Below are 23,812 nucleotides of genomic sequence, written 5' to 3' on the forward strand. Positions count from 1 at the left end.
CCTTTAAAAAAATTTTTTTTTTTTCTCTTTGGGTCTTGTCTAAGAAATACTTGACTACCCCACAGTTACAAAGATTTTTCACCTATGTTTTCTTCTAGGACTTTTATAGTTTTAGCTTTTACATTTAGATATATATTCCATTTTGAGTTAATTTTTTGTGCATAGTATGAGATAGGAGATAAGGTTCATTTTTTTTCCTTATGGATACCAGTTCTAGTACCTTTTGCTGAAAAAGGATTGTTGATGAAAATCAATTGAAAAGTTGATTTGTGGATCTATTTCTGAATTTTCTATTATGTTCCATTAAATGAGCTTGTTGGGATTTTTATTGGGATTGTGTTGAATCTATAAATCAAGTTGGGGAGACTTGATATCTTACTTTCTGAATTATGTTGCTATTAATTTTTTCTTTATTCTTAGTTATAATTCACCAGTGATGAATGTCAGATGGCCTTGGGTTTTCTTTATGGAGGGGTTTTTAATTAGAAATTCAAATTGTTTAATAGATGTAAGGCTATTCAGATTTTCTGTTTCTTCTTGTGTCAGTTTTCATAATTTATGTTTTTCAGTGATTTTTGTTTGTTTGTTTGTTTCAGTTAAGTCAGTGTTTCTCAGTCCTTTTTTCATAACTGTTCCCTGAAGGATCCTTTTTAGACTTTGTTTCCCTAGCCACCACTGTCCCCATGAAATTTTAATACCACAGATAATGCTATATATCCTGTTTATGTACTGACTTATATATCCATTTTTTATATGTAAAGAGAGTAAGATTTTTTTGGACTTCCAAGAACCAGTTTTTGTCCACTTGGGGATGATATCATGCCTATTGAGAATGAATGATCCAGTTTGTCAAATTTATTGGCATAAAATTGTCCACAGTATTCCCTTATTATTCTTTTCATGAGTGTAGAATCTGTAGTGGTACAGCCCCTCTTTTATTGCTGTGTTGTTAACTTACATGTTTCCTTTTTCTCCTTCATCAGTTTAATTAGAGTTTTATAAATTTTATTGACCTTTTAATGGAATCAATTTTTGGTATTAATTTTTTTTAACCTGAAGCTTTTTTTTTAATTAATTAATTTATTTACTTAATTTTGGCTGCATTGGGTTTCCTTTTTTGTGCGTGGGCTTTGTCTAGTTGTGGCGAGCGGGGGCTACTCTTCGCTGTGGTGTGTGGGCATCTCATTGCGGTGGCTTCTCGTTGCAGAGCATGGGCTCTAGGCGTGCTGGCTTCAGTAGTTGTGGTGAGTGGTTTCATTAGTTGTGGTGAGCGGGTTCAGTAGTTGTGGCTCGTATGCTCTAGAGCACAGGCTTAGTAGCTGTGGTGCACGGGTTTCAGTGCTCTGCGGCATGTGGGATCTTCCCGGAGCAGGGTTGAACCCGTGTCCTCTGCATTGGCAGGTGGAATCTTAACCACTGCACTGTCAGGGAAATCCCTAAATTTTTTTTTCTTTTTTTTTTTTTTAATTTATTTTTGGCTGCATTGGGTCTTCCTTGCTGCGCGTGGGCTTTCTCTAGTTGTGGTGAGCAGGGGCTACTCTTCGTTGCGGTGCATGGGCTACTCATTGTGGTGGCTTCTCTTGTTGCGGAGCATGGGCTCTAGGTGCGTGGGCTTCCGTAGTTGCAGCATGGGGGCTCAGTAGTTGTGGCGTGCGGGCTCAGTAGTTGCAGCTCGTGGGCTGTAGAGCGCAGTCTCAGTGGTTGTGGTGCACGGGCTTAGTTGCTCCGTGGCATGTGGGATCTTCCTGGCCTGGGGATTGTACTGGTGTCCCCTGCATTGGCAGGCAGATTCTTAATCACTGTGCCACCAGGGAAGTCCCTTTTTTTCCTTTATTGTATACCATCTTCTATTTCATTGATTTCTGCTCTTTATATTTCTTTCTTTCTTCTTACTCTGGGTGAATTTCTCTCTTCATTTTTTGGCTTTTTAAAGAGGAAAGCTTGGGTCTCTGATTTTAAACTTTTCTTCTTTTCTAATATGATCATGTAAAGCTATACATTTCCCTGTAAACATTGTGTTAGGTACCTTACACAGATTTTGATATGTTATGCTTTCATTCTCATTAAGGTCACTTCAGATTCATTTGGGTGCATTTTTTATGTTGAGATTCAATTTTAGGGATCCCTCATCCTTATTGATTTTATTTTACTTTTTAAAAATAGGTTTAACCTTTACCTGGTTAAGTCAAGGATATACAAAAAGGTATATGCAAAGAAATGTCACTCCCTCCCTTACCCCATCCACTTTTTGCCCAACTACCTGTATATAACCACTTGCATTAGTTTCTAATTTTCCCTTCCTGTGTCAGTCTTTGCAAAAAGTAGTATACTGTATACTCTTTTGTGTTTGTTTTTTTTTAAACTTAATACCGTATCTTTGAAATCATTCTGTTCCCAGACCATAGATACCTTCCTTACTCTTCTTTACAGCTTTATGTATGTATACCAGAGTTTATTCAAACAATGTCCTGTTGTAGTCATTATGTGGACTCTGGTGTTTCGCAAATTCAAACACTGTTGCGTGAAAAATATAGTGCATATTTACTTTTTTAATTTTTTTTTTTTTTTTTTTTTTTTTTTTGCGGTATGCGGGCCTCTCACTGTTGTGGCCTCTCCCGTTGCGGAGCACAGGCTCCGGACACGCAGGCCCAGCGGCCATGGCTCACGGGCCCAGCCGCTCCGCGGCATATGGGATCCTCCCAGACCGGGGCACGAACCCGTATCCCCTGCATCGGCAGGCGGACTCTCAACCACTGCGCCACCAGGGAGGCCCCTACTTTTTTTAAAAATTGGAAATATATCATTAGAGTAAATTGCTAGAATTGGGATTGTTGTTTCATATATGTAGTTTGTTAGACGTTGCCAAAATCCTCTCCATAGGGATTATACAAAATGGCAATATTCTTATTTTTTTTTATATTGGAATAAAATTGCTTTATAATGTTGTGTTAGTTTCTGCTGTACAGTGAAGTAAATCAGCTATATGTATATGTATATCCCCTCCCCCTTGGACCTCCCTCCCAACCCCACCACCCACCCAACCCATCTAGGTTGTCACAGGGCACCGAGCTGAGCTCCCTGTGCTATACAGCAGGTTCCCACTAGCTATGTATTTTACACATGGTAGTGTATTTATGTCAAACCTAATCTCTCATTTCGTCCCACTGTCTCCTACCCACCGTGTCCACATGTCCATTCTCTACATCTACATCTCTATTCCTGCCCTGCAAATAGGTTTATCTGTACCATTTTTCTAGATTGCACATATATGCGTTAATATACGATATTTGTTTTTCTCTTTCTGGCTTACTTCACTCTGTATGACAGACTCTAATATGGCAATATTCTAATTCTGTCATTTCTATTATATTTATTAGCTGGAATAATTCTTTAAAGAGAAACTTCTCTTCATCTGGTTGGTTACCCAGTAGTATAGCTTGTGTTGGAAGAGTAGAACAAAAGCTTGAGTCTCTATCCTTTTATTTACCAGTTTTCAGAATAGTTGATTCACTAATATTCTTCAACAGTGACCAGTTAGTTGTGTTTTTTTAAAGTACTATTATGAATTCATAGATTTAGACATACTTAGTGTGTTTTAATTCATTGCATTCATTATCCTTATTGATGTTCCAGTGGTCCCACTCTTAGCCAGTGAGAACCTTTTTAAGTTGGCTCGTAAGTTCTTTTGATATGACCCTAGTTATATCGGATAGATTCATTGCTCACAGATATGATAGATATTCTAGTTCATCTTCTACATTTCATGCTGCAAACTTGGAATCAACTATTTCTCTCCGAGGTAACCCAGTTGCTTTAAAGGGAAGTGGTGTTTGGAGATGAAATTCTGGTCATTAGAAATGTTCTTTTCTACTGGGTAAATGAGAGAATTCTGAAGAGTAAAATTATTCTGGTTAAATGTTGAGCTTGAAGCAAATATGTATAAAGTGATATGTAGCCAAAATCCCTGGAGTGGGAGTTAGTTCCTCTTATTTATTCATTCACCAGATATTTATTGAATATCTGCCAGGTGCCAGGTACTCTTTTCTTGTGCTGGAGATACAACAGTGAACAAAAATAGGCAGAAACCCTGCCTTCATAGGAGTTCACAGTTTAGTTAACCCAGGATTCTTGTAATTGCTGCTACTGATCTTTGCCAGCACCTTACCTTTTGGGGCTTTCCTCATTTGTAAAATTATAAAATTGTACTAAATGGTCTGTAGTGTCTTTGCTTGAAAAGTTTAATAATTCTATTTCTTGTCTATGTGCTGATTCAGTGTTTGTGGTGTCCCTCTCTCTCTTTTCCCGATCTTCTTACAGAAATGACAGAAGAAGAACAGTTTGCTCTGGCTGTCAAAATGAGTGAACAGGAAGCTAGGGAAGTGAACAGCCAGGAGGAGGAAGAAGAGGAGCTCTTGAGGAAAGCCATTGCTGAAAGCCTGAATGTAAATATGCTGTGATGAAAAAGTTTGTGAGGATTGATCAGCAATAGTTTTAAATTTCTGTTATGGCTGCATTAGGAACTAGTTATAGTAGTTCATATGGTTTTCAAGTAACATATTTCCCATAATAATTTTTAAGTCTGTGTTGAATTGTTGATGAACTCAATTTGAAGTGTTTTGTTAATTCTGTATGAAAGTTTTCCACCTCACAGATTTTCAGTCCATGGCTTAAGAGAACCATAGTAGTTGGCAGCTTCTGAAAAGAGTTATTGAGTGTCAAGAAACCAAAAGGGAGCAAGATAAGGTGCTTTACTTGCCCCTGTTTTGTGGGGAGAGCAAAGGGAATGAGAACCAGAGGTGGGTTATGGAGAGAAAAATTAGCAGTCTTATAAATTTTCAAATAATATTTAATTGTGATTTGAGTATGTGTAATTGAAATTATTTTAAATGTGAAAGATATTTGCCAGTGGCAGGTCGTGAGCCATCCTTTATGCCATTCACCTCTCTATATTAGAAAAGGGTTTAGTATAGTGATCTAGTATAGCACTTTGCACATAGTAGGTATGCAGTACATGTTGTGGAATTCATTTGAATTGAGCATCTACATTTTGGAGAGGAGAATCTCTTAGGGATGGTGGACTCCCCTTTTTGTCCTTTCCTGTGACCCTTCCTGTATAGCTATCTTAATAATAAACCTGGTCTGGTGTGGGATCACTTGTTTCAGAGTTGCCGGCCTTCTGATGCTTCTGCTACCAGATCTCGACCTCTGGCCGCTGGACCATCTTCACAGTCACACCAAGAGAAAACCACAGACTCTGGGACCACTGAAGGCATGTCTCCCTGTTCTGGCTCCTTCTCATCAAGTATAACCATATCACAGGGATATCATGCTGAGTGTAGATATACAGAAATGTCCAGAATCCCTTTGGTGGTATTAAAGAGGTTAAATCAGAAAGTAGTTGAGATCTCACTAATATCCAGCATACTTTTATCTCCAAGGAAAAGCCAACTTTTGGTTAAACCCAAAGAAGAGCCTTTTTTTACCCACATTATGTAATCCTTGATAACTTACCAAGCCCTCTTAATAAAAAATGGTTTGTCCTTAGCCCTACTTTTTCTCAAATACCTACAGGCATATGGCAGCTGGTACCTCCATCACTGTTTAAAGGCTCACATATCAGTCAGGGAAACGAGTCTGAGGAAAGAGAGGAGCCTTGGGACCACACTGAAAACACTGAAGAGGAGCCGGTCTCTGGCAGCTCAGGAAGCTGGGACCAGTCAAGCCAGCCAGTGTTTGAGAATGAGAACGTTAAATGTTTTGACAGATGTACTGGCCACTTGGCTGAGCGCACACAGTGTGGGAAGCCACAGGAAAGTACTGGGAACGGTTGTGCTTTTCACAAAGCTGCCCAGGGTAGGGGGGACACATCTAGGCACTGTCTTCCTACCCCAGCAGATGCCAAAGGTCTCCAGGACATTGGGGGCACTGTGCACTACTTCTGGGGTATTCCATTCTGCCCTGCTGGAGTAGACCCTAACCAATATACCAAGGTCATTCTCTGCCAGTTGGAGGTTTATCAAAAGAGCCTGAAAATGGCTCAGAGGCAGCTCTTAAAAAAAAAAGGGTTTGGGGAACCAGTGTTACCTAGACCTCCTTCTCTGATCCAGAATGAATGTGGCCAAGGAGATCAGGCTAGTGAAAAAAATGAATGCATCTCAGAAGATATGGGAGATGAAGACAAAGAGGAGAGGCAGGAGTCTAGGGCATCTGTCTGGCACTCAAAAACCAAGGATTTCCAAGAAAGCCCAATTAAAAGCTTGAAAGAGAAACTTTTGTTGGAGGAAGAACCAACAACCAGTCATGGTCAGGTAAGGGTCAGTGATGCTGTAATTAAGGATGATTAAAGAAAGGATTATTTTAGCTGTCTGTTCTTTTTGTGTTTTTGCCCCCCTGATTTTTAAAGTAGTATATGCTCACTGTGGAAAATTAGGAAAGTACAGAAGAGTGTAAAGAAGAAAAAATTGCCCATAATCCCAGCAGTAAGAGGCAATCATTATTATTTCTGTGCATATAAAAATACTTTTTTCTTAATTTTTCAACAAAATGAAGACTCTTCTGTGTAAACTTTGTTCCTTTCCCCTATTTAATAGCTTATCTTAGATCTTTTCCTATTATGTATACTTGAAAACATTATTCTATCAGATGGATATATCATAAATTTATTTTTTGTTTTAAAATATGTATTTCTAAAAAGTTAAGTTTTTGAATAGGTAATAATGTTCAACTGGCTCAAAATTCAAAAAGATATAAATAAAAAGTTTGTCTCCTATCCCCATCCCCAGCCAACCAGTTCCCCTCCCTGGAGTCAACATTTATTACTAGTTTCTAGTGCATCCTTCCAAGATATTTCATGTAGTACAAGCAAATGTGTATACATATTCTTTTCCTCACTTTTTACGCAGCTGATAGCATATTCCACATTATTCTGCACATTGCTTTTTTCCTTTACTATCTCTATGAGATGATTCTATAGCAGTACCTAAAAATTTTCTTCTTTTTGGGCGGGGGTGAGGGGACTGTGTAATATGTCTTGTATGGATGAGTTTATCTAGTGCCCCTATTCGTGGACATTTAGGTCATTTCCAAAATAATAGTTACAAACGCTGCTGCAGTGATTATCACTCTTTTTTTTTTTATTGGAAGAGGATTATTACTCTTGTGCAGAAGATGTTTCATCTACATGGGAGATTTTGTAGGATAACTTCTTGTTGATATAATTGGTGGATCAAAGTATATATATATTTACATTTTTGCTAGCTGTTCCTAAATTGCCTTCTGTAGAGGTTGTATGAGTACCAGCCTCCCCATACCCATACCAGTACAGTATTATCAGGACTGTACTGCCAGTCTGAGAGATGAAACATGGTATTGCAATGCAGTCTTTTTTTTTTTTTGGCTGTGTTGGGTCTTCATTGCTGCGCACGGGCTTTCTCTAGTTGCAGCGAGCGGGGGCTACTCTTTGTTGTGGTGCATGGGCTTCTCACTGCTGTGGCTTCTCTTGTTGCGGAGCACGGGCTCTAGGCGCATGGGCTCAGTAGTTGCGGCACGTGGGCCCTAGAGCACGCGAGCTTCAGTAGTTGTGGCGTGTGGGCTCAGTAGTTGTGGCTCGCGGGCTCTAGAGTGCAGGCTCAGTAGTTACAGTGCATGGACTTAGTTGCTCCGTGGCGTGTGGGATCTTCCCAGAGGGATTGAACCCATGTCCCCTGCATTGGCAGGTGGATTCTTAACCACTGCTCCACCAGGGAAGTCCCACAATGCAGTCTTAATTTGCACTTTTCTCCTGTGTAGTTGAGACCCATTTGTATTTCCTTTTCTGTCTGTTTAGATCTTATGGGCATTTTTCTTTTACCATAGTCTTTTTCTTAGTGGTTTGTGGGCACCCTTTATGTATTAGGGGAAGTGGTCCTTTGTGATAGGAAATGCAGATAGTTTTCCAGTTTATTTTTTCCCCTCACATAATGGTGTATTTCTGATTTTGCTTGTGGTGATTTTCAGTAATTTACTGAAAACAATTCCCTGTTTGGGGACATTTAGGTTACCCTTTAAGTCTTTTTCTGAGATACCTAGATAATATTATATAGATATATAGGTTGTATATGTAATAGAGTAAGCTTATATTCTATTTTTTCTATATTTTCTCTAAGTATTATAAAAACAATCATAATTATGAATTCTATAAACTATAATTTTCAATAGTATTCTGTTTTATTACTTTACTATTTTTTGTCACTGTTTCTGTTATTGGACTCTTGAGTTTTTGGTTTTGTTTTGCTGTTATCCTGTTCTGTCTCTTTTATGATAAGGGTTCAAGATATGGTAGCTATGAGAAATTTCATAGCATTGTGTAGAGAGCATGGACTTGGAGTTTGAATTTTGACTTTAGTGTTTTAGTGACTCTGCCTTTGAGAAAGTCATTTAGCCTCTGAATCTCAGTTTAAAAACATCTGTAAACATCTGTAAAATGGGAGTAGTAATTCATATCTTTCAGTAGTTTTAATGATTAAAGTGAATTATGTAAATGTCTAGTATAATACCGAGAAGATGATAGCCACTCAGTAAATGGTAGTTTTCTCTAAGGGACCAGAAGGTTATTCACTGAGAATATGTATGGGAATTATCCTTCCCTAACAACCTTTTTCATTCACATTCTAGAAACATAGCTATGTGGGAAGAGAAAGCATTTTTCTTAACGGTTCTTCTAGTGACTTGCCTCTTTTCCAAAGGAAAGTTAGGTTATGCTTATGATAACATTTTGTTTATTCATTGTGATTCAGAGATACTTCCTCTTAAAAGAATAAAGTTAACTCCACAGAGTGAACACTTAATGATTTACCGTAATTCAAGTCATTAGCTTGAAAGATCCCAGGGGCCAGAGTTCTAGAGCATAGACTTGTGTCAGGTTCTGAGGTTTGAAAGCAGTGCCTTTAGAATAGGCTGGAAGTGGTTAGAACCTAGTGGCTGGCTTTATTAGGTTGAAGTTGTCTAACTTCATGAACAGGCCACCACCAGTAACACACATGGTATTATTATTGGTACTGTTTGGCTATAACAAACTAAATCAAGCTAGCTTAATTAAAGAGGACTTCATCATAAGGAGATAGGGTGCCTCATAAATTCTAAAACAGAATGGTAAACCAAGCCTGGATAAGGCACTAGGTCTGGAAAATTTGTCTGTATCTCGTAGTTATATTGTGTCTGCTTCATTTTCCTCCCTGCACACTGGCTTCCTTTGCTTCTCTGTTTCACTTGGTAGGTGGAAGATATTGATCCTACAGTTCCCAAAGGTAAATACAGGTTACAGGAGATTTATTCTTTCCCAGTTCCAACTTCAAACTTCTAGGAAATGACTTATGGCCCATTTAGAGTTAGTAGCCGTCCCCAGCCCAGTTGTCTGTGGCCCAAAGCGTGTATGTTCCAAATTGTACAAATGGCTGTGAGCCCACTGCTATCCTGCAGTGCGAGGGGTGAGGAACAGTCCTCAGTGAAAGGAGACCAGGTAGATAACCTAGTAAATATTCAGTTTAGTCATTAACATTATTTTTAGAAATCACTTAGAACTATTGAAAAATGCAAAAAAGTGTAAAGAACAAAGTTGAAAGTACCTACAGTCCTACCATCCAGTGATGTATTCCTTCATCTTTTTTTCTGTACCTATTTTTTTGTATGGTTTATATCATATTACTGTATTTTTATATTTTTAAGTTAACATTATGTAAACTTTCTTGTGATGTTAAAATTATTTATAGATCTCATTTTTAATTATTATAATATTTTGGCTTATAAGTTTATGATAACATTTAAATCATTTTCCTATTGCTGGGTATTTCAGTTGTGATAAACATCTTTCTAAGTAAAACTTTTATTTATTTAAGATTAGTGTCTTTAGAGATAGGGAACCAGAAAAATGCTGGGTTAAAGAGTTAGGAACATAAAAAAAAAAGACCTGCTATTTACTGCTAAATTGCTTTTAAGAAAGGTTGTTCAAATTTGTACTCTTTCCTTCCAGCAATGTATGAGAATGCCTAGTTCACTGCAGCCGTGCCAATGTAGAATAGTGTCTTTAAAAAAACAAAACAAAGAGAAATCAACTTAACTAATTTTATAGGTAAATAATGAAAGTCTTGCAATTGTAATTTCTTGTCTTATCTTGGTCTTTTGCTTTCAGAAACTGTGGGTAGAAAGAGTTTATGTATTTGTTAAACATTTTCTGTTGATTATGGCTTTGCTGGAACTGCCCACATTTGAGACTCCTTGGCTGATAGAGATAGCAAGAGAGTCCCAGAAATAGGGACTCAGAGAAGCATTCACCCTGGGGCAAATTGCTTAGGTTATAAAAACTTCACATAGACTAAACAGTTTGGATCAGATGATAACTGGTTTCTGGCATCACTGCAATTATAGGGAAGTTGTTAATGAAGATGGAGAGGTCATCTTGATGGCTGTACAGCAGGGAGAGGAGGGTTAGTATATTGATGTGGTCCCTACTTTTTAGGGTCTGATCCTTAATTTTTCAGTCCAGGTACTGGGATTTCTTTTTCAGAAATGACCAGATTCTGTGGGAATGTGAGAACTGACTTTGATTAACCAAATTTCAGTCTGGTATGTGTACCAAATGTCAGTTTGTTAATTTATTATGGAAGAGAGACATTTTCATTAACCAGAATACTCAAGCCCACCATCATACCTTTTTCTAGGATGAAGGAATCTGGAAGGTTGAAATAATAATCAGAAAATGGAAGTTTTAAGGGGTGATTCAACTCGTCTTTGGAAAGACCTGATAAGCTACTAGTGCCTGCAGCAGAGGACATTTCTGTGGTGATCAGATGATGTGTCTGTTAACTGTCACTTCCAGACCATGGTGTTGAAGACACTGCTTGATTCTGGGTCTTCGGAGTTTTCTTTTTTAGATTTGTTGCTAACTATCCCTTTCCATTAACATATTATTTGTTCAGGCAGAGTGCAATGTCTTGATTAGGCCACAGCTTCCTTAGTGAAAGTTACATTCCTGTCATGCTTCTCTGTTCACCTTGATTAGACTTGGATATTCTAATCAAATTTTGTCTGCTTGTTTTGCTCTGTTATTTTCATATTCTGGAAGAACCTTACTTTACCCGTGTTTAGATTACTGCCATTGAGGTATAAGTTTAGGAATTAAAAATGATTTATTGAAATGAAGACAGTCTTGGGATTCTATGTTGAAATGGTTAGGAAGAAAATTATTTGACTAAACAACATAACTGTAGTGGTTAGAGCATGGATTTTGGAGTCAGAAAGGTCCAGGCTCCACGTTGAACAGCTCTGTGATTTTGGGAAGATGATTTAACCTGTCAAAGTTTCACTTTCCTAATTTCTAAAATAATTTAATAGCTTCTACCTCAGAAGGTTCTTGTGAAGATTAAAGAAGATAATACATGTAAAGGGATTAGCACAGGCCTGGCACATAATAGGTGTACAATAATTTTTTTAAAAAATTACACTGGGAAAGGAAGAGATATGTTTAGCCTGAGGTAGAGGTGGAGGTATCTCATAACTTATTAATCAGTACCTTGTTTGCTTCTGAAGCCAAAGGCTTAGTTGGCTAGTCATTCTAACAAGGTAAAATTCTGTTAAACGGACACCAGGTGTCAGTATTTACCTTTTTTTTTTTTTTTTTTTTTTTGAGATAGAAATAAAACAGTGTTTTGTCACCACTGAGTTCACACAGTCAGGTGAAGTATTTATTTCTGTTGTATTTTAGTCCTTTTGACAGTTTTGTTCAGCCCTCATTTTTCATAATGACTACATTCCCAATCATTGTACAGCTTTATCTTCCCTTTGACTGAAGGCTCATCTAGGCTATTCCTGTTTTTAGTATATTTCATCATTTACCTGAGTGGTATAGAGGTGCCTAACTTGTTTAGGTTATTTATATTCTGTTAGGAGACCCTGAAAGTTTCAGCCAGTAGCTTTACATCTATTAGAAGAAGCCTCACAGCCCAGGCACTTCCTCAGAAGTACCTGTAAGGCAGCAGTAGCTACTTTTTCCACACTCTGCTGTGCACCTACATTTAATGAGTTAGCATTTGCACCAACTCTACTATTTATTTCATTTTTATTTTTTTTGTGGTACGCGGGCCTCTCACTGTTGTGGCCTCTCCCGTTGCGGAGCACAGGGTCCGGATGCGCAGGCTCAGCGGCCATGGCTCACGGGGCCTAGCTGCTCCGCGGCATGTGGGATCTTCCCGGACCGGGGCACGAACCCGTGTCCCCTGCATCGGCAGGCGGACTCTCAACCGCTGTGCCACCAGGGAAGCCCCCAACTCTACTATTAATCAAAGAAAATAATTTTTTTTCTTAGCCAGTCCCTATTTGTTACGTTTCTTAAAAGATATCTTTGTGGCCACATATTAAAACCATAGTGGCAGATTTTTAGCAAAAGGAATCTTTATAACCCTTTCTTTTGGATAGCCTGTGTTATGGCTTGGTTGTGCAAGAGAGACTTCTTTCCACTGAGAACTGAACTTTTCTCTATATCTCTTCCTTCCACAACAAAAGCTTCATAATTGCTTTTCTGAAATCATAATTCGACTCACCAATTAATATTTATGTCTTGCATTTTACACAGTGCATCATATATATTATCTTGTTTAATTCTCACAATAACACTGTGAGGCAATTGTTAATAGTATTTTAAGATGAGGAAGCAGATTCAGATGTGACTTACCCAAGATTACAAAGTTAACAGGTGATTCACCCATGATTTAAATTCCAGTGTTATGACTCCACTGGATATGTTCTTTTTATTTAAACTCACTGACTTACGTAAAATGTTTTATTCTTATTACTAATTGCTGAGTGATAATGTTGAACAATTAAATTTTTTTTAAAAAGGAAGAGAAACCAGTTCATCTGTGCCTATATATTTAGGATGTTACATATTTCTTTGCAGTCTTCCCAAGGGCTGTTTGTTGAAGAAACTTCTGAAGAAGGAAATTCTGTACCTGCCTCACAGAGGTAAAATTATATGTCATTATGGGTCTGAATTCTCCTCTGATAGTACCAGAATAAAAGAGATGAACCACATGAGTGACACTGTATAGGAATAGCTTTCCCAGGGACCTTTTGGCTCTTTTATACACACAGCCTAGGAGAAATCATTATCTCCCAGTTCTCAAATATGCATCTTATAGAAGTCTAGAATATTAGGGTGGAAGAGATCTTAGAGGTTTACTTGTCTAATCCAACGTCTTGGCACAAATTCCATCTGTACTATTCCTGAAAAGTGGTTACATCCTGCTACTCTCTTAACTAACTATACTAGCTTCCTATGCCAATAAGAAGGCTCTAGACTGATTTCTTCATGGTCCTTCTAGTCCTTTCTCCCTTTGTTCCCTCTGCTTATGCTTATTTTATCTGCATATCTAAACCATACACATCTTTTAAGTCTGCTCTTAATATTTGCATTCTCTTTGAAGCTTTTATATTTTTCAGGCCACACAGAACCTGTATCACCCTCACTCCCTGTCCTATGCCATTTTTAATCTGATTTTGTCTCATCTTTCCTTAAATGGTTGTATTTGTATTACCTCCTCAGTTATTTGATGGTTTGATTGATGGGGTTACCTTCTTAAATCTTCTCACTTTAATAATATGTAGAGGTTGATTGGTTACAAACTACACTTACTAACTAGATCAGGCTTCCAATTACTTTTCCCTTTTATTGGTAGTTGACCTTTGAGGATTACTCAAGAGCTTAATTTTGTGTTAACTGACCTTCATCTCCCAAACAGAAGTTGAGACCCAGTTGCCATTTGTCATTTTGTAGTTTAGTTGGTGTTCTTAGGCTTTTGGTTAAGTTGATAGTACTAGGTATTTCTTCCTGAGCTAAAGAATATGGCTTTGGTTTGATTCTCCTGCTGTTAAGACAGTTTTGGAAGTGGTTTTAACCAGAGTAGGCCTTCTGCTTCCTGCAGGCCACTCTGCTTTGTTGTGGTGGGCCTTCTGCAGAGCAGATGTAGGTTTTAATAAATGATTATACGCTTTGTCACCAGGAGAGAGTTGGAATTGCAGGCAATGCGGTTTGACTTCAAATTGATTAGCCCATTTTATAAATGTCAGCAAATTGTTTTGTGATGGACCCTTTGAATAGAGCTCTAATGTTACGTGCCGAATAAACTGTCTCTGGCTTAGGTTTCTAACAAATGCTCTGAGGTGTTTTATTTAGAGGGAGAAATCACTTGTGGTTTCCTATCAGGATTTAGTTATTTATCATGTATCAGTGGTGGTTATTCTCTCTTCTTTGTGGTTCTTGGTTGATGTGAGGATTTGTGATTTTAAGCGTTCTCTTGCATACTTGATCAAACTAATCGTAAAGCTCTGTGAAGCATGACGAGGCTAGCTTAGATGCCCAGATCTCTCAGGCATGTGTTCCTATGTCAGGAAGAGATTGCACTCCATGAATAGGCAGGGTAAACCAGAAGGTTGCATGAGGGGAGCCATTCATAATTATGTTTTTCTCAGAAGAGATATTCAACCTGGTTGGGCAGATTTTAAAAAAAAATCTATTTGTTTTTGGCTGTGTTGGGTCTTTGTTTCTGTGCGAGGGCTTTCTCTAGTTGTGGCAAGCAGGGGCCACTCCTCATTGCGGTGCGGGGGCCACTCTTCATTGCGGTGCGCGGGCCTCTCACTATCGCCGCCTCCCTTGTTGGGAGCACAGGCTCCAGACGCACAGGCTCGGTAGTTGTGGCTCACGGGCCCAGTTGCTCCGCAGCATGTGGGATCTTCCCAGACCAGGGCTCGAACCCGTGTCCCCTGCACTGGCAGGCAGATTCTCAACCACTGCGCCACCAGGGAAGCCCCGGTTGGGCAGATTTTTGTTGTAGGGCAGTTTGGAATTGTATCTTATTTTTGTTGCTTGGAGAGCCATATCTTGAGTTAAAGAGGAAATTTAACTGCAAGGTGAGGGGAAAGCTATTGTGTTGTCAGAAGAATCTTCATATCTTCTCTTATGAGTTTACAAATCTCTAGCTTTCAGAAGGCTGAGATGGAGGCTATAAAACACTTTTGACATCCTTATATTAGAGTGGATTTTTTTTGTCTGATAGTCCTTACCCTTCAACCTTCCTTTATGAAGACTTCAAAAGGGGGTTCTTTTCATTCAGTGATTTCACTGGAACCAAAGTTGTAAGCATATTTATTTTCCCTGTTTTGGGCTTGGAGTTTTCACTACTGATTCCTTGCTTCCCTGTTGTGCTTTTGTGGTATTGGACAGCAGGTATCATTACCTGTGGCTTTGTGAATGACTAACCATTGCTTTTGGCCCCGTGTTCTGATTTATTTTACTGGGAATTCACTGGGGGTTTGGTTCTTTTTTCAGCATTGCTGCTTTGAACAGTAAGAGAAGCTCAGTCCTTATGCCAGAGAGTTCTGCAGAGGAAATCACTGTGTGTCCTGGTAAGTACCCCACTGTGATTTTACCAGTTTCTGATCCCTAGCTATCTACCTTTTTGTGCCTTTTAATTTTTCTGACTTTTCCAACCCACTCTCAGGAGGTTTACGTGTGATTGATTTGTGTGTGTCTCTCCACACACATACATATATATACACACACACACTTTTTTTTTTTTTTTTTTGCGGTATGCAGGCCTCTCACTGTTGTGGCCTCTCCTGTTTTGGAGCACGGGCTCCGGACACGCAGGCTCAGCGGCCATGGCTCACGGGCCTAGCCGCTCTGCAGCATGTGGGATATTCCCGGGCCGGGGCACGAACCCGTGTCCCCTGCATCGGCAGGCAGACTCTCAACCACTGCGCCACCAGGGAAGCCACACACACACATTTTTGATGGACATTGGCTCTGCTTCTCATCTTTTCTCTTCTTAGAGATAGTTTAGTTTGAAATTAACATGGCTCTTTTGTTTGCTTGTTTGCTTACTAGCCTCATCAGAGATGGCAGCAGAGCATTAGGAGTAGCATTTAACTCTACATTGAAAGCCAAGAAGACTTTATGTTTTGGTTTATGAGTTCTCAAAGTGGCTTGTCCTCCAATCTGCCTGTCATTAAGCAGTGTTTTTCCCTGAGGCCTTTACTAGTTAGTTTTACATTGCCATTCATGGGGTCTATTGCATAGGGAGTCCAGAAATGGAATTTTGTGCGCAGTTCGGTCACTGACTTATTTTTAATCTCAGAACAGATACTTAACCTGGTTAAGTATCATACTTTGGTTTTTGTTAACAGTGGTGATGAGAAGACACAGGTATCAATACTTTGTTTAAGGTACGAGAGAGATGTTCATTGAAAGTTGCACATGAATAGGTTTTGATACACAAAATAATTTAAAATGAACTAAAATATCCATTATCTAAGAGAACTCTTGAGTTGAATCATCGTATAATATGAAGAATTATTTTGTGATTATGAACCACTGCTTTCTAAGGAATTTGTTTTAGCTTCTATATATATTTTTGGCTTTTCTTAAAAGTGGGGCCTAATATATTATCAGTAACCTTATTCATGTGAGATTAAGGAACTTCCTCTTAATGTTTAAACTCTTTGGGCAGCAAGTGTTGGACAAATGTTACCATAAGTCATATCTAGTTTTCCTTTAGGTTGCGTATAACCTGTCGGGGTCAGAGAGACTCGTAGTTTTCTTGTTTTGGTTTCTTTCAAGTTTTTTTTTTTTTTTCTACAGAGACTCATTTAGTTTACACATTAGTCTAGGAAAGTCCTGTAACTATTTTTAAACAACTGGCAGCATATTGTAAAGGTCTTTCTGTACTTACTTTTAAAGTTTAACTGCGTTGTTTTTATTGAAAGTGGTTTCTATATTCATTTGAAATTTATTTAGATTGCTGCCTAATGATACCCACCAAGAGACCCCTCTACCAATTGCTATGATTTTGGCAGGAGCTGTCAGGAATGCTGTGTTATTTTTGTGAAAAGATAGCATTACTCCCTCTCCATCTGGGAGTGCTGACTTATGCCATCCTGCTGGGAAGTCACCCAGTAAGTTTAGGATGATGGCATGTGACATCACCCTGGGATCTTGCAGGAGGAACCTGCAAATACAATTGAAATCCCTAATGAGAGAAAAGTTAATGAAAAGTAAGCCCTTCATCACTGCAGTTAGATAATTTTTGTGATCGTGACTTGCTGTCATTAGCCTGCTAATTAAGTCCAACTGTTTGCTGATATGAACCACTTCTAAATGAGATCACAAAAGGTTTCCCTAATATTACTGTTCCTTTTGCTAAGAAAGTGTAACTACTTCTCCATGGAGTCAGACTCCTCAGTCTCTTTAATTTAGTGGCTTAAAGACTTAAACATAAGACATGATACCATAAAACTCTCAGAAGAGATCATAGGCGAAACATTCTCTGACATAAATTGGACCAATGGTTTATTAGATCAGTCTCCCAAGGCAATAGAAATAAAAACAAAACTAAACAAATGGGACCTAATCAAACCTACAAGCTCTTGCACAGCAAAGGAAACCATAAACAAAACAAAAAGACAGCCAACAGAATGGGAGAAAATATTTGCAAATGATACAACCAACAAGGACTTAATTTCCAAAATATGCAAACAGCTCATACAATGCAACAACAAGAAAACAAACAACCCAATCGAAAAATGGGCAGAAGACCTAAATAGACATTTCTCCAAAGAAATACAGATGGCCAGTAAGCACATGAAAAGATGCTCAACATTGCTAATTATTAGAGAAATGCAAATCAAAACTACAATGAGGTACCACCTCACACTGGTCAGAATGACCATCATTAAAAAGTCTACAAATAACAAATGCTGGAGAGGGTGGGGAGAAAAGGGAATCCTCCTACGCTGTTGCTGGTAATGTAAGTTGGTGCAGTCATGATGGAAAACAGTATGGAGTTTCCTCAAAAAACTAAAAATTAGAATTACCATATGATCCAGCAATCCCACTCTTAGGCATATATCCAGACAAAACTATAATTCAAAAAGATGCGTGCACTCCTGTGTTTATAGCAACACTATTCATAGTAGCCAAGACATGGAAGCAACCTAAATGTCCATCAACAGATGACTGGAGAAAGGAAGATGTGGTACATATGTACAATGGAATACTACTCAGCCACATAAAAGAACAAAATAATGCCATCTGCAGCAACATGGATGGAACTAGAGATTATCATACTAAGTGAAGTAAGTTAGAGAGAGATAAATACTATATGATATCATTTATATGTGGAATCTAAAATATGATGCAAATGAAGCTACCTACGAAACAGAAACAGACTCACACACATAGAGAACAGACCTGTGGTTGCCAAGGGGGAAGGGGGTGGGGGAGGGATTGAACAGGAGGTTTGGGTTAGCAGATGCAAACTATTATATATAGAATGGATAAACAACAGGGTCCTATTGTATGGCACATGGAACTAAATTCAATATCCTGTGATAAACCATAATGGAAAAGAATGTAAAGAAGAATGTATATGTATGTATAACTGAATCACTGCTGTACAGCAGAAATTAGCAAAACATTGTAAATCAAGTATACTTCAATAAAAAATACATATATAATTTAGAAGCTGTGTATAAAAATTTGTCCTAAATGGGTGAAACACAGATTGAGTATAGAAGTCCATCTTACCTATTTTGTTTTGTCTCATTTCTGGCAGTTCCAGGGGTCTGTTATTCAAAATTATAACAACATATTAGTGAAGAAGCCGGATTACAGCCTTATGCCCATGTTGTGCGTGATGCTAACATTATTTACTTCTATGAAACTAATGTTCTCTTAATTTGTCTCTATAGTTGAACATTTCAGCCAGAGAAAGCTTAATTAAAGACTTTTTATTGTTACAGTAGTACAAGCAGTGAGCAACTCTTATTTTCTAACAGACTAAATGTCTTTTTTGGTTATATCTCTCAGGGAAGCTTGACAAAGAAGATTTTGAGGTTTATGCACTATAAGTCTTTTTCCAACAAGGTGGTAAAATCTGTGTGTGCATCCAGTTTTCAAAATATTATGATGTATTAAAATACAGTTGACACTAGAAATGTATATAATCATTCTTTGATGATTGAGAAGATACCTCAGTACCTTTCAAGTATAGTATTTGCCCAGCATTGGCCCCTCATTGTATTTGTGAAGCACAGATATATAATACCAGTTAGATGTATAGTGTGTATAGTGTAGATAACAGAGAACTTACTGGATTGTGTTCTCAGATAAATTTCTAGATTTATTGTCATTTTTTGAAATATTGTTAGTGTTCTTTTGTTATATCAAGTGATAGGTGTCTAGACCAGAAGTCAGCAAACTTTTTCTATAAAAAACTAGATAATAAATATTTTAGGCTTTGTGGGCCATACAGTCTGTTGAAACTACTCAGCTCTGCTATTTTAACTCAAAAGTAACCATAGACAGTATAAAGAAGAATGAATGTGGCTGTGTTCCATTAAAACTTCATTTTCAAAAACAGGCAACTGGCTCTATTTGGCCCATGAGCTATAGTTTGCTGACCCCTGAATGAGGCCACGAGAGACCTCATCTTACATCTCCATATTGCTAGTAACCTGTACAGTACCTGGAACTTCTTCCATAAATATTTATTGCATTAATGTTGAATGAATAAATGCTGCTTAAAGTATAATTAAAGAAAGGCATATCTTTGTTGAGAATGTATTTTTATTTCTGCTCCCAATTTTTGTCTTCTCTAATCATCCCTTTAACCTCAGAATTAGCATCTGTTTTCTGTCAGAATAAATATACTTTAAAACCAGAACTATGCTGGAAAGAAGCCAAATGGATTAACTGATGAATGGATAAACAAATTATAATATATCCATACAATGGAATACTACTCAGCAGTAAAAAGGAATGAACTACTGATATATGTAACACCATGGATGCTTCTCAAACACATTATGCTAAGTGAAAGAAGTCAAGATGACACACTGTGTTATTTCATTTATATGACATTCTAGAAAAGGCAGAACTCTAAGAACATAAAGTAGGTTGGTCATTGCAGAGAGCCAAGTAGGAGGAGGATTGACTGCAGAGGGGTACATGAGAACTTTTGGGGTTGTTAGAAATATTTTATATCTTGATTGTGGTGGTGGTGATGTGGTATAAATGATACCATGTATACATTGTAAATATTTGTCGAAACTCACCATACCGTATACTTAAAATTGGTGAATTCTGTAGTATGTAAATTATGCCTCAGTAAAGCCTTAAGAAGAAACAAACTTGATCTGTATTGCCACTGCAGAATTATCATACCCTAAGCTTAAGGAAACAGGTGTTTGTTTTCTTTAACTATGAAAATACAAAATGAAAATTAATGAAGTTTTAATTTTTTAAATTACAGAGACACAGCTAAGTTCCCCTGAGACTTTTGACCTTGAAAAAGAAGACTTTCCAGGTAGCAGAGAGACTGTGGATGAAGTAAGAATAATGGCAGATAAGGAGGTGAATATTACTTATCATTTTTCTCAGTGTTTTCTTTCTACTGGTAGTCCTCTCTCTGATGCAATATTGACCTTGGATGAAAAGATTTAGGTGACAGAGGGTTAGGGTTTTATCTCAGATTCTTAAAAATGAGTTCAGCACTATTTCTAAATATAACAGTAGTTACCAATTCTTCAGTATTTTAATATGCTTTATTATTTCTGGTACAGATGGGGAAATGGAGGTTTAGGATGTTTGCTCAATTTGCTCGGTCTCAAACTGCTAATAATGGTAGAACCAGAATTTGAACACAGATTTGTCTCCAAAGTCCTGGAGTATTTTCCATTATATACTGATAAGTAACAGAGATGAACAGTCTTGGAAAAAGTCACTACATTTATATTACGACCTAACTTTCAGCCCTAATTTTGAGACGTGATCAGAAATGCAAAATCAGGATAGCAGCATGATAAAATAGGCAAATCTCTATTTGCACTATTACCTTTCCTAACTTCACATATCTGACATTAACCATAAAGCTGATTGACACAAATTCATACTTCTGATTAAGATTCAGTGTATATTTTTTCATATTGAGTCTGACAAAACAACTTAAATACCAAGAACTCTTTTAAAAAAAATTCAAAATCTTTAAAATTTGTTGGTGTGAAAAGCAGCCTGAGAATTAAACTAGTTTTTCTGTGAAAATAAATTTTTTGGTTACATATGTTTATACTATTTTATCCTGAGCAATTTAAAAAAGCTTCATTCTGGGCTTCCCTGGTGGCGCAGTGGTTGGGAGTCCACCTGCCGATGCAGGGGACATGGGTTCGTGCCCCAGTCCGGGAGGATCCCACATGCCGCGGAGCAGCTGGGCCCGTGAGCCATGGCCGCTGAGCCTGTGCGTCCGGAGACTGTGCTCCGCAGCGAAAGAGGCCACAGCAGGGAGAGGCCCGCGTGCCACAAAAAAAAATAAAAAATAAAAAAAGTAAAAAATAAAAAGCTTCATTCTGTTATTCCTTTTTATACTCTAGGTTTTTTTTGAAAACAGTTTTTACAGTGGAAGTTAGATCCCCTTCCTAGTTTCTGCACTGCAGGTAACTGGGTAGAAATTCTGCTTTCATGAATCACGCACACTGTTTGGTTCCCTGGAACCTGATCTGTCACAGCTGACAGACCAAGATTCCCCGATGCCAGTGGTGTTAGGAAAGATGAGGACACTCCCTGCATCAGAGATACTGAGGATAGATCCTGCTAGATAATGTCAAAATGGCCTCCAGTTCTTTTCCTAGGGAGGGACCAGAACCTTCTAAATGGGGATGGGGGAACAGAGTGTTATTAACATAGTTATTCTAACATGCATAGGAAGCCCTGCAAGCCCTTAGTTAATTAAGGCTGATTTCTTACCCGTCCATGGCTGCAAAGGAAACTATTCTTTGTTTGGGGCAAAGAGCATGAGCCCTATTTAGAAGTTATATATGTCTGCAGCACTACACATCAAATGGATGGAATTGTATGGTCTTTTTCACACTGAATGTCCTCTTTTTGGTGTTGCTGTTTGCTGATATCTGTGGATACTCTAAATAGTCTTAGAAGTTTCCATTAAAAGAAGTTAGATACTGTAGTTTTTGAGTCATTGTACAATCACTAGTTACAAATCACTTATTAGAAAGATAGAATCTGGGCATTTTATGTGTGCACAGTGATAGTATCATAATGGGTATGGACTCTTGCCCTTGGAATCTGTGTATCGGGTTATCTGCCCTAAAATTTCCTGTTTATTGGAAGGTGGTATGGTGTAGTGCAAGGAGCTTGAGCATTGGAATTAGAAGACATGGCTTTGAATCCCAACCCCGCCACCTTGGGCAGGTTAATTAATTGTTTTATTCATTTATTTGGCAGATATTATAGTGTGCCAGTCATTGTTTTAGAGTCTTAAGATATAAGGTAAATAAGAAAAAAACAATCCCTGCCCTCAAAGGGACACCTAAACAGATAATTATAATGTGATCTGACAAATGTAATGTTAGAGAGATGCTTCGGGTATTAGGGGAACATAGGAGAGGAATGCTTCTTCATTTATAAAATGGAGACAAAAATAGCCTATTTTATTGGGTTGCTCTGAAGATTAAATTAGATAAAGAATATAAAACACATAGCAGGAGGTGGCACAAGTAGAAATATGCATGTGGAACTGCTTTGTAATGTATTATGGCTGTTCAGTGATATTAGCTTACTAATGACAGAGAACTGCTTGACAGTATTTGAGGTATTTGGAATACCTCTGCCGGAACTGTAGTCCCTCTTGATTTGATTTTCTGCAATGGTCAGATTCCTTTGGAAATAATATTTTTGAAATAGCTTGCCTGAGAGTTTCCCTTAGTTGGGGTCTCAGATATTCTGTACTCAGAAGGGTTAATAGACTTTATTCAGACTCAAATACAGTTGACCCTTGAACAACGAGGGGGTGAGGGGTGCCGACTGTTCGTGCAGTTGAAAATCCGTGTATAACTTAGAGCGGGCCCTTGGTATCTGTATTTTCCCCCTATCTGTGGTTCCACATCCGAGAATTCAGCCAACCGCAGATCATTTAGTACCGTAGCATTTACTGTTGAAAAACATTTGTATATAAGTGGACCTGTGCAACTGTAGTCAGTTTAGTCAGTTGGTTTTTAAGTTAACAGTGTTAAGTAAACTGTCTGTAGTAAGAGGGGAAAGATCTAAACAGTTTTCTAAGCTGCAAATAAACCTGGTGGGGAATGGGTGGGGGAGTTGGTAACTATAGGACATACTCTCATTTTCATTGGGTCCATTTCTTGAGATGAGGTTTCTTTTCAGGCCAGAAAGTAAAGGCCAGCCTTTAAGAGATCATGATTTGGTGTCCAAGTACTTCTTCTGAGAAATACATGTATAGTATTTTAAAAGAAGTGGAAGCATCTCTGCAGAGACCCAGTCCCTAACTACATAGTCCTCATAAGAGCTTCTTTGCTTGTATCTTTTCCTCTTGAGGCTTCTCCATTGTAGCTAATATTTAAATAGACCTTTTTAAATGGTGCTGGGAAAAAACTTAGGTTAATATAAAAATGTTCAGAAACCTTCTGGGTTGCCTATGAATGTGATTGGAAGTGGGCTTGTATTCACAATAAAACAAAAATAGATTGATTCCTCCCTCTTGAATACTACCTTAATAGTTGGAGGTACCTTCTCTGCATTTTATAGAGCTGGTAATGAATACAAAGGGGTGTAGTACTGGGTGTGAGCACCAGTGACATTCATGTCATACAACATTTCTGTGCTTAGTGAACTTCAGAATGCCAAGTAACTGCTTAACTGCCACTTACTTTCATTAACTCAAGACTACTTGCAAATTATAGGGTATATTGATTTTTCTCCGCT

At 38.1% G+C, this 23,812-nt stretch overlaps 1 protein-coding gene across 5 annotated transcripts in view; it reads left to right on the plus strand.

The window, feature by feature from the left end:
* Positions 1-23,812, plus strand: part of UIMC1 (ubiquitin interaction motif containing 1) — a 191,757-nt gene that overhangs the window by 123,033 nt on the left and 44,912 nt on the right. For 3 of the 5 annotated variants that reach the window (XM_082622707.1, XM_082622706.1, XM_082622704.1), the window contains exons 4-9: positions 4,318-4,442; positions 5,164-5,269; positions 5,572-6,308; positions 12,929-12,993; positions 15,356-15,432; positions 20,337-20,437. In XM_082622707.1, coding sequence (XP_082478833.1) covers positions 4,318-4,442; positions 5,164-5,269; positions 5,572-6,308; positions 12,929-12,993; positions 15,356-15,432; positions 20,337-20,437 — 1,211 coding nt within the window. The remainder of the gene's footprint in view (positions 1-4,317; positions 4,443-5,163; positions 5,270-5,571; positions 6,309-12,928; positions 12,994-15,355; positions 15,433-20,336; positions 20,438-23,812) is intronic. The other 2 variants (XM_082622705.1, XM_082622708.1) reach the window with 2 other exon arrangements.

The sequence above is a fragment of the Mesoplodon mirus genome, assembly GCF_964341445.2.
Source record: "Mesoplodon mirus genome assembly, chromosome: 5".
Classification (NCBI taxonomy): domain Eukaryota; kingdom Metazoa; phylum Chordata; class Mammalia; order Artiodactyla; family Ziphiidae; genus Mesoplodon; species Mesoplodon mirus.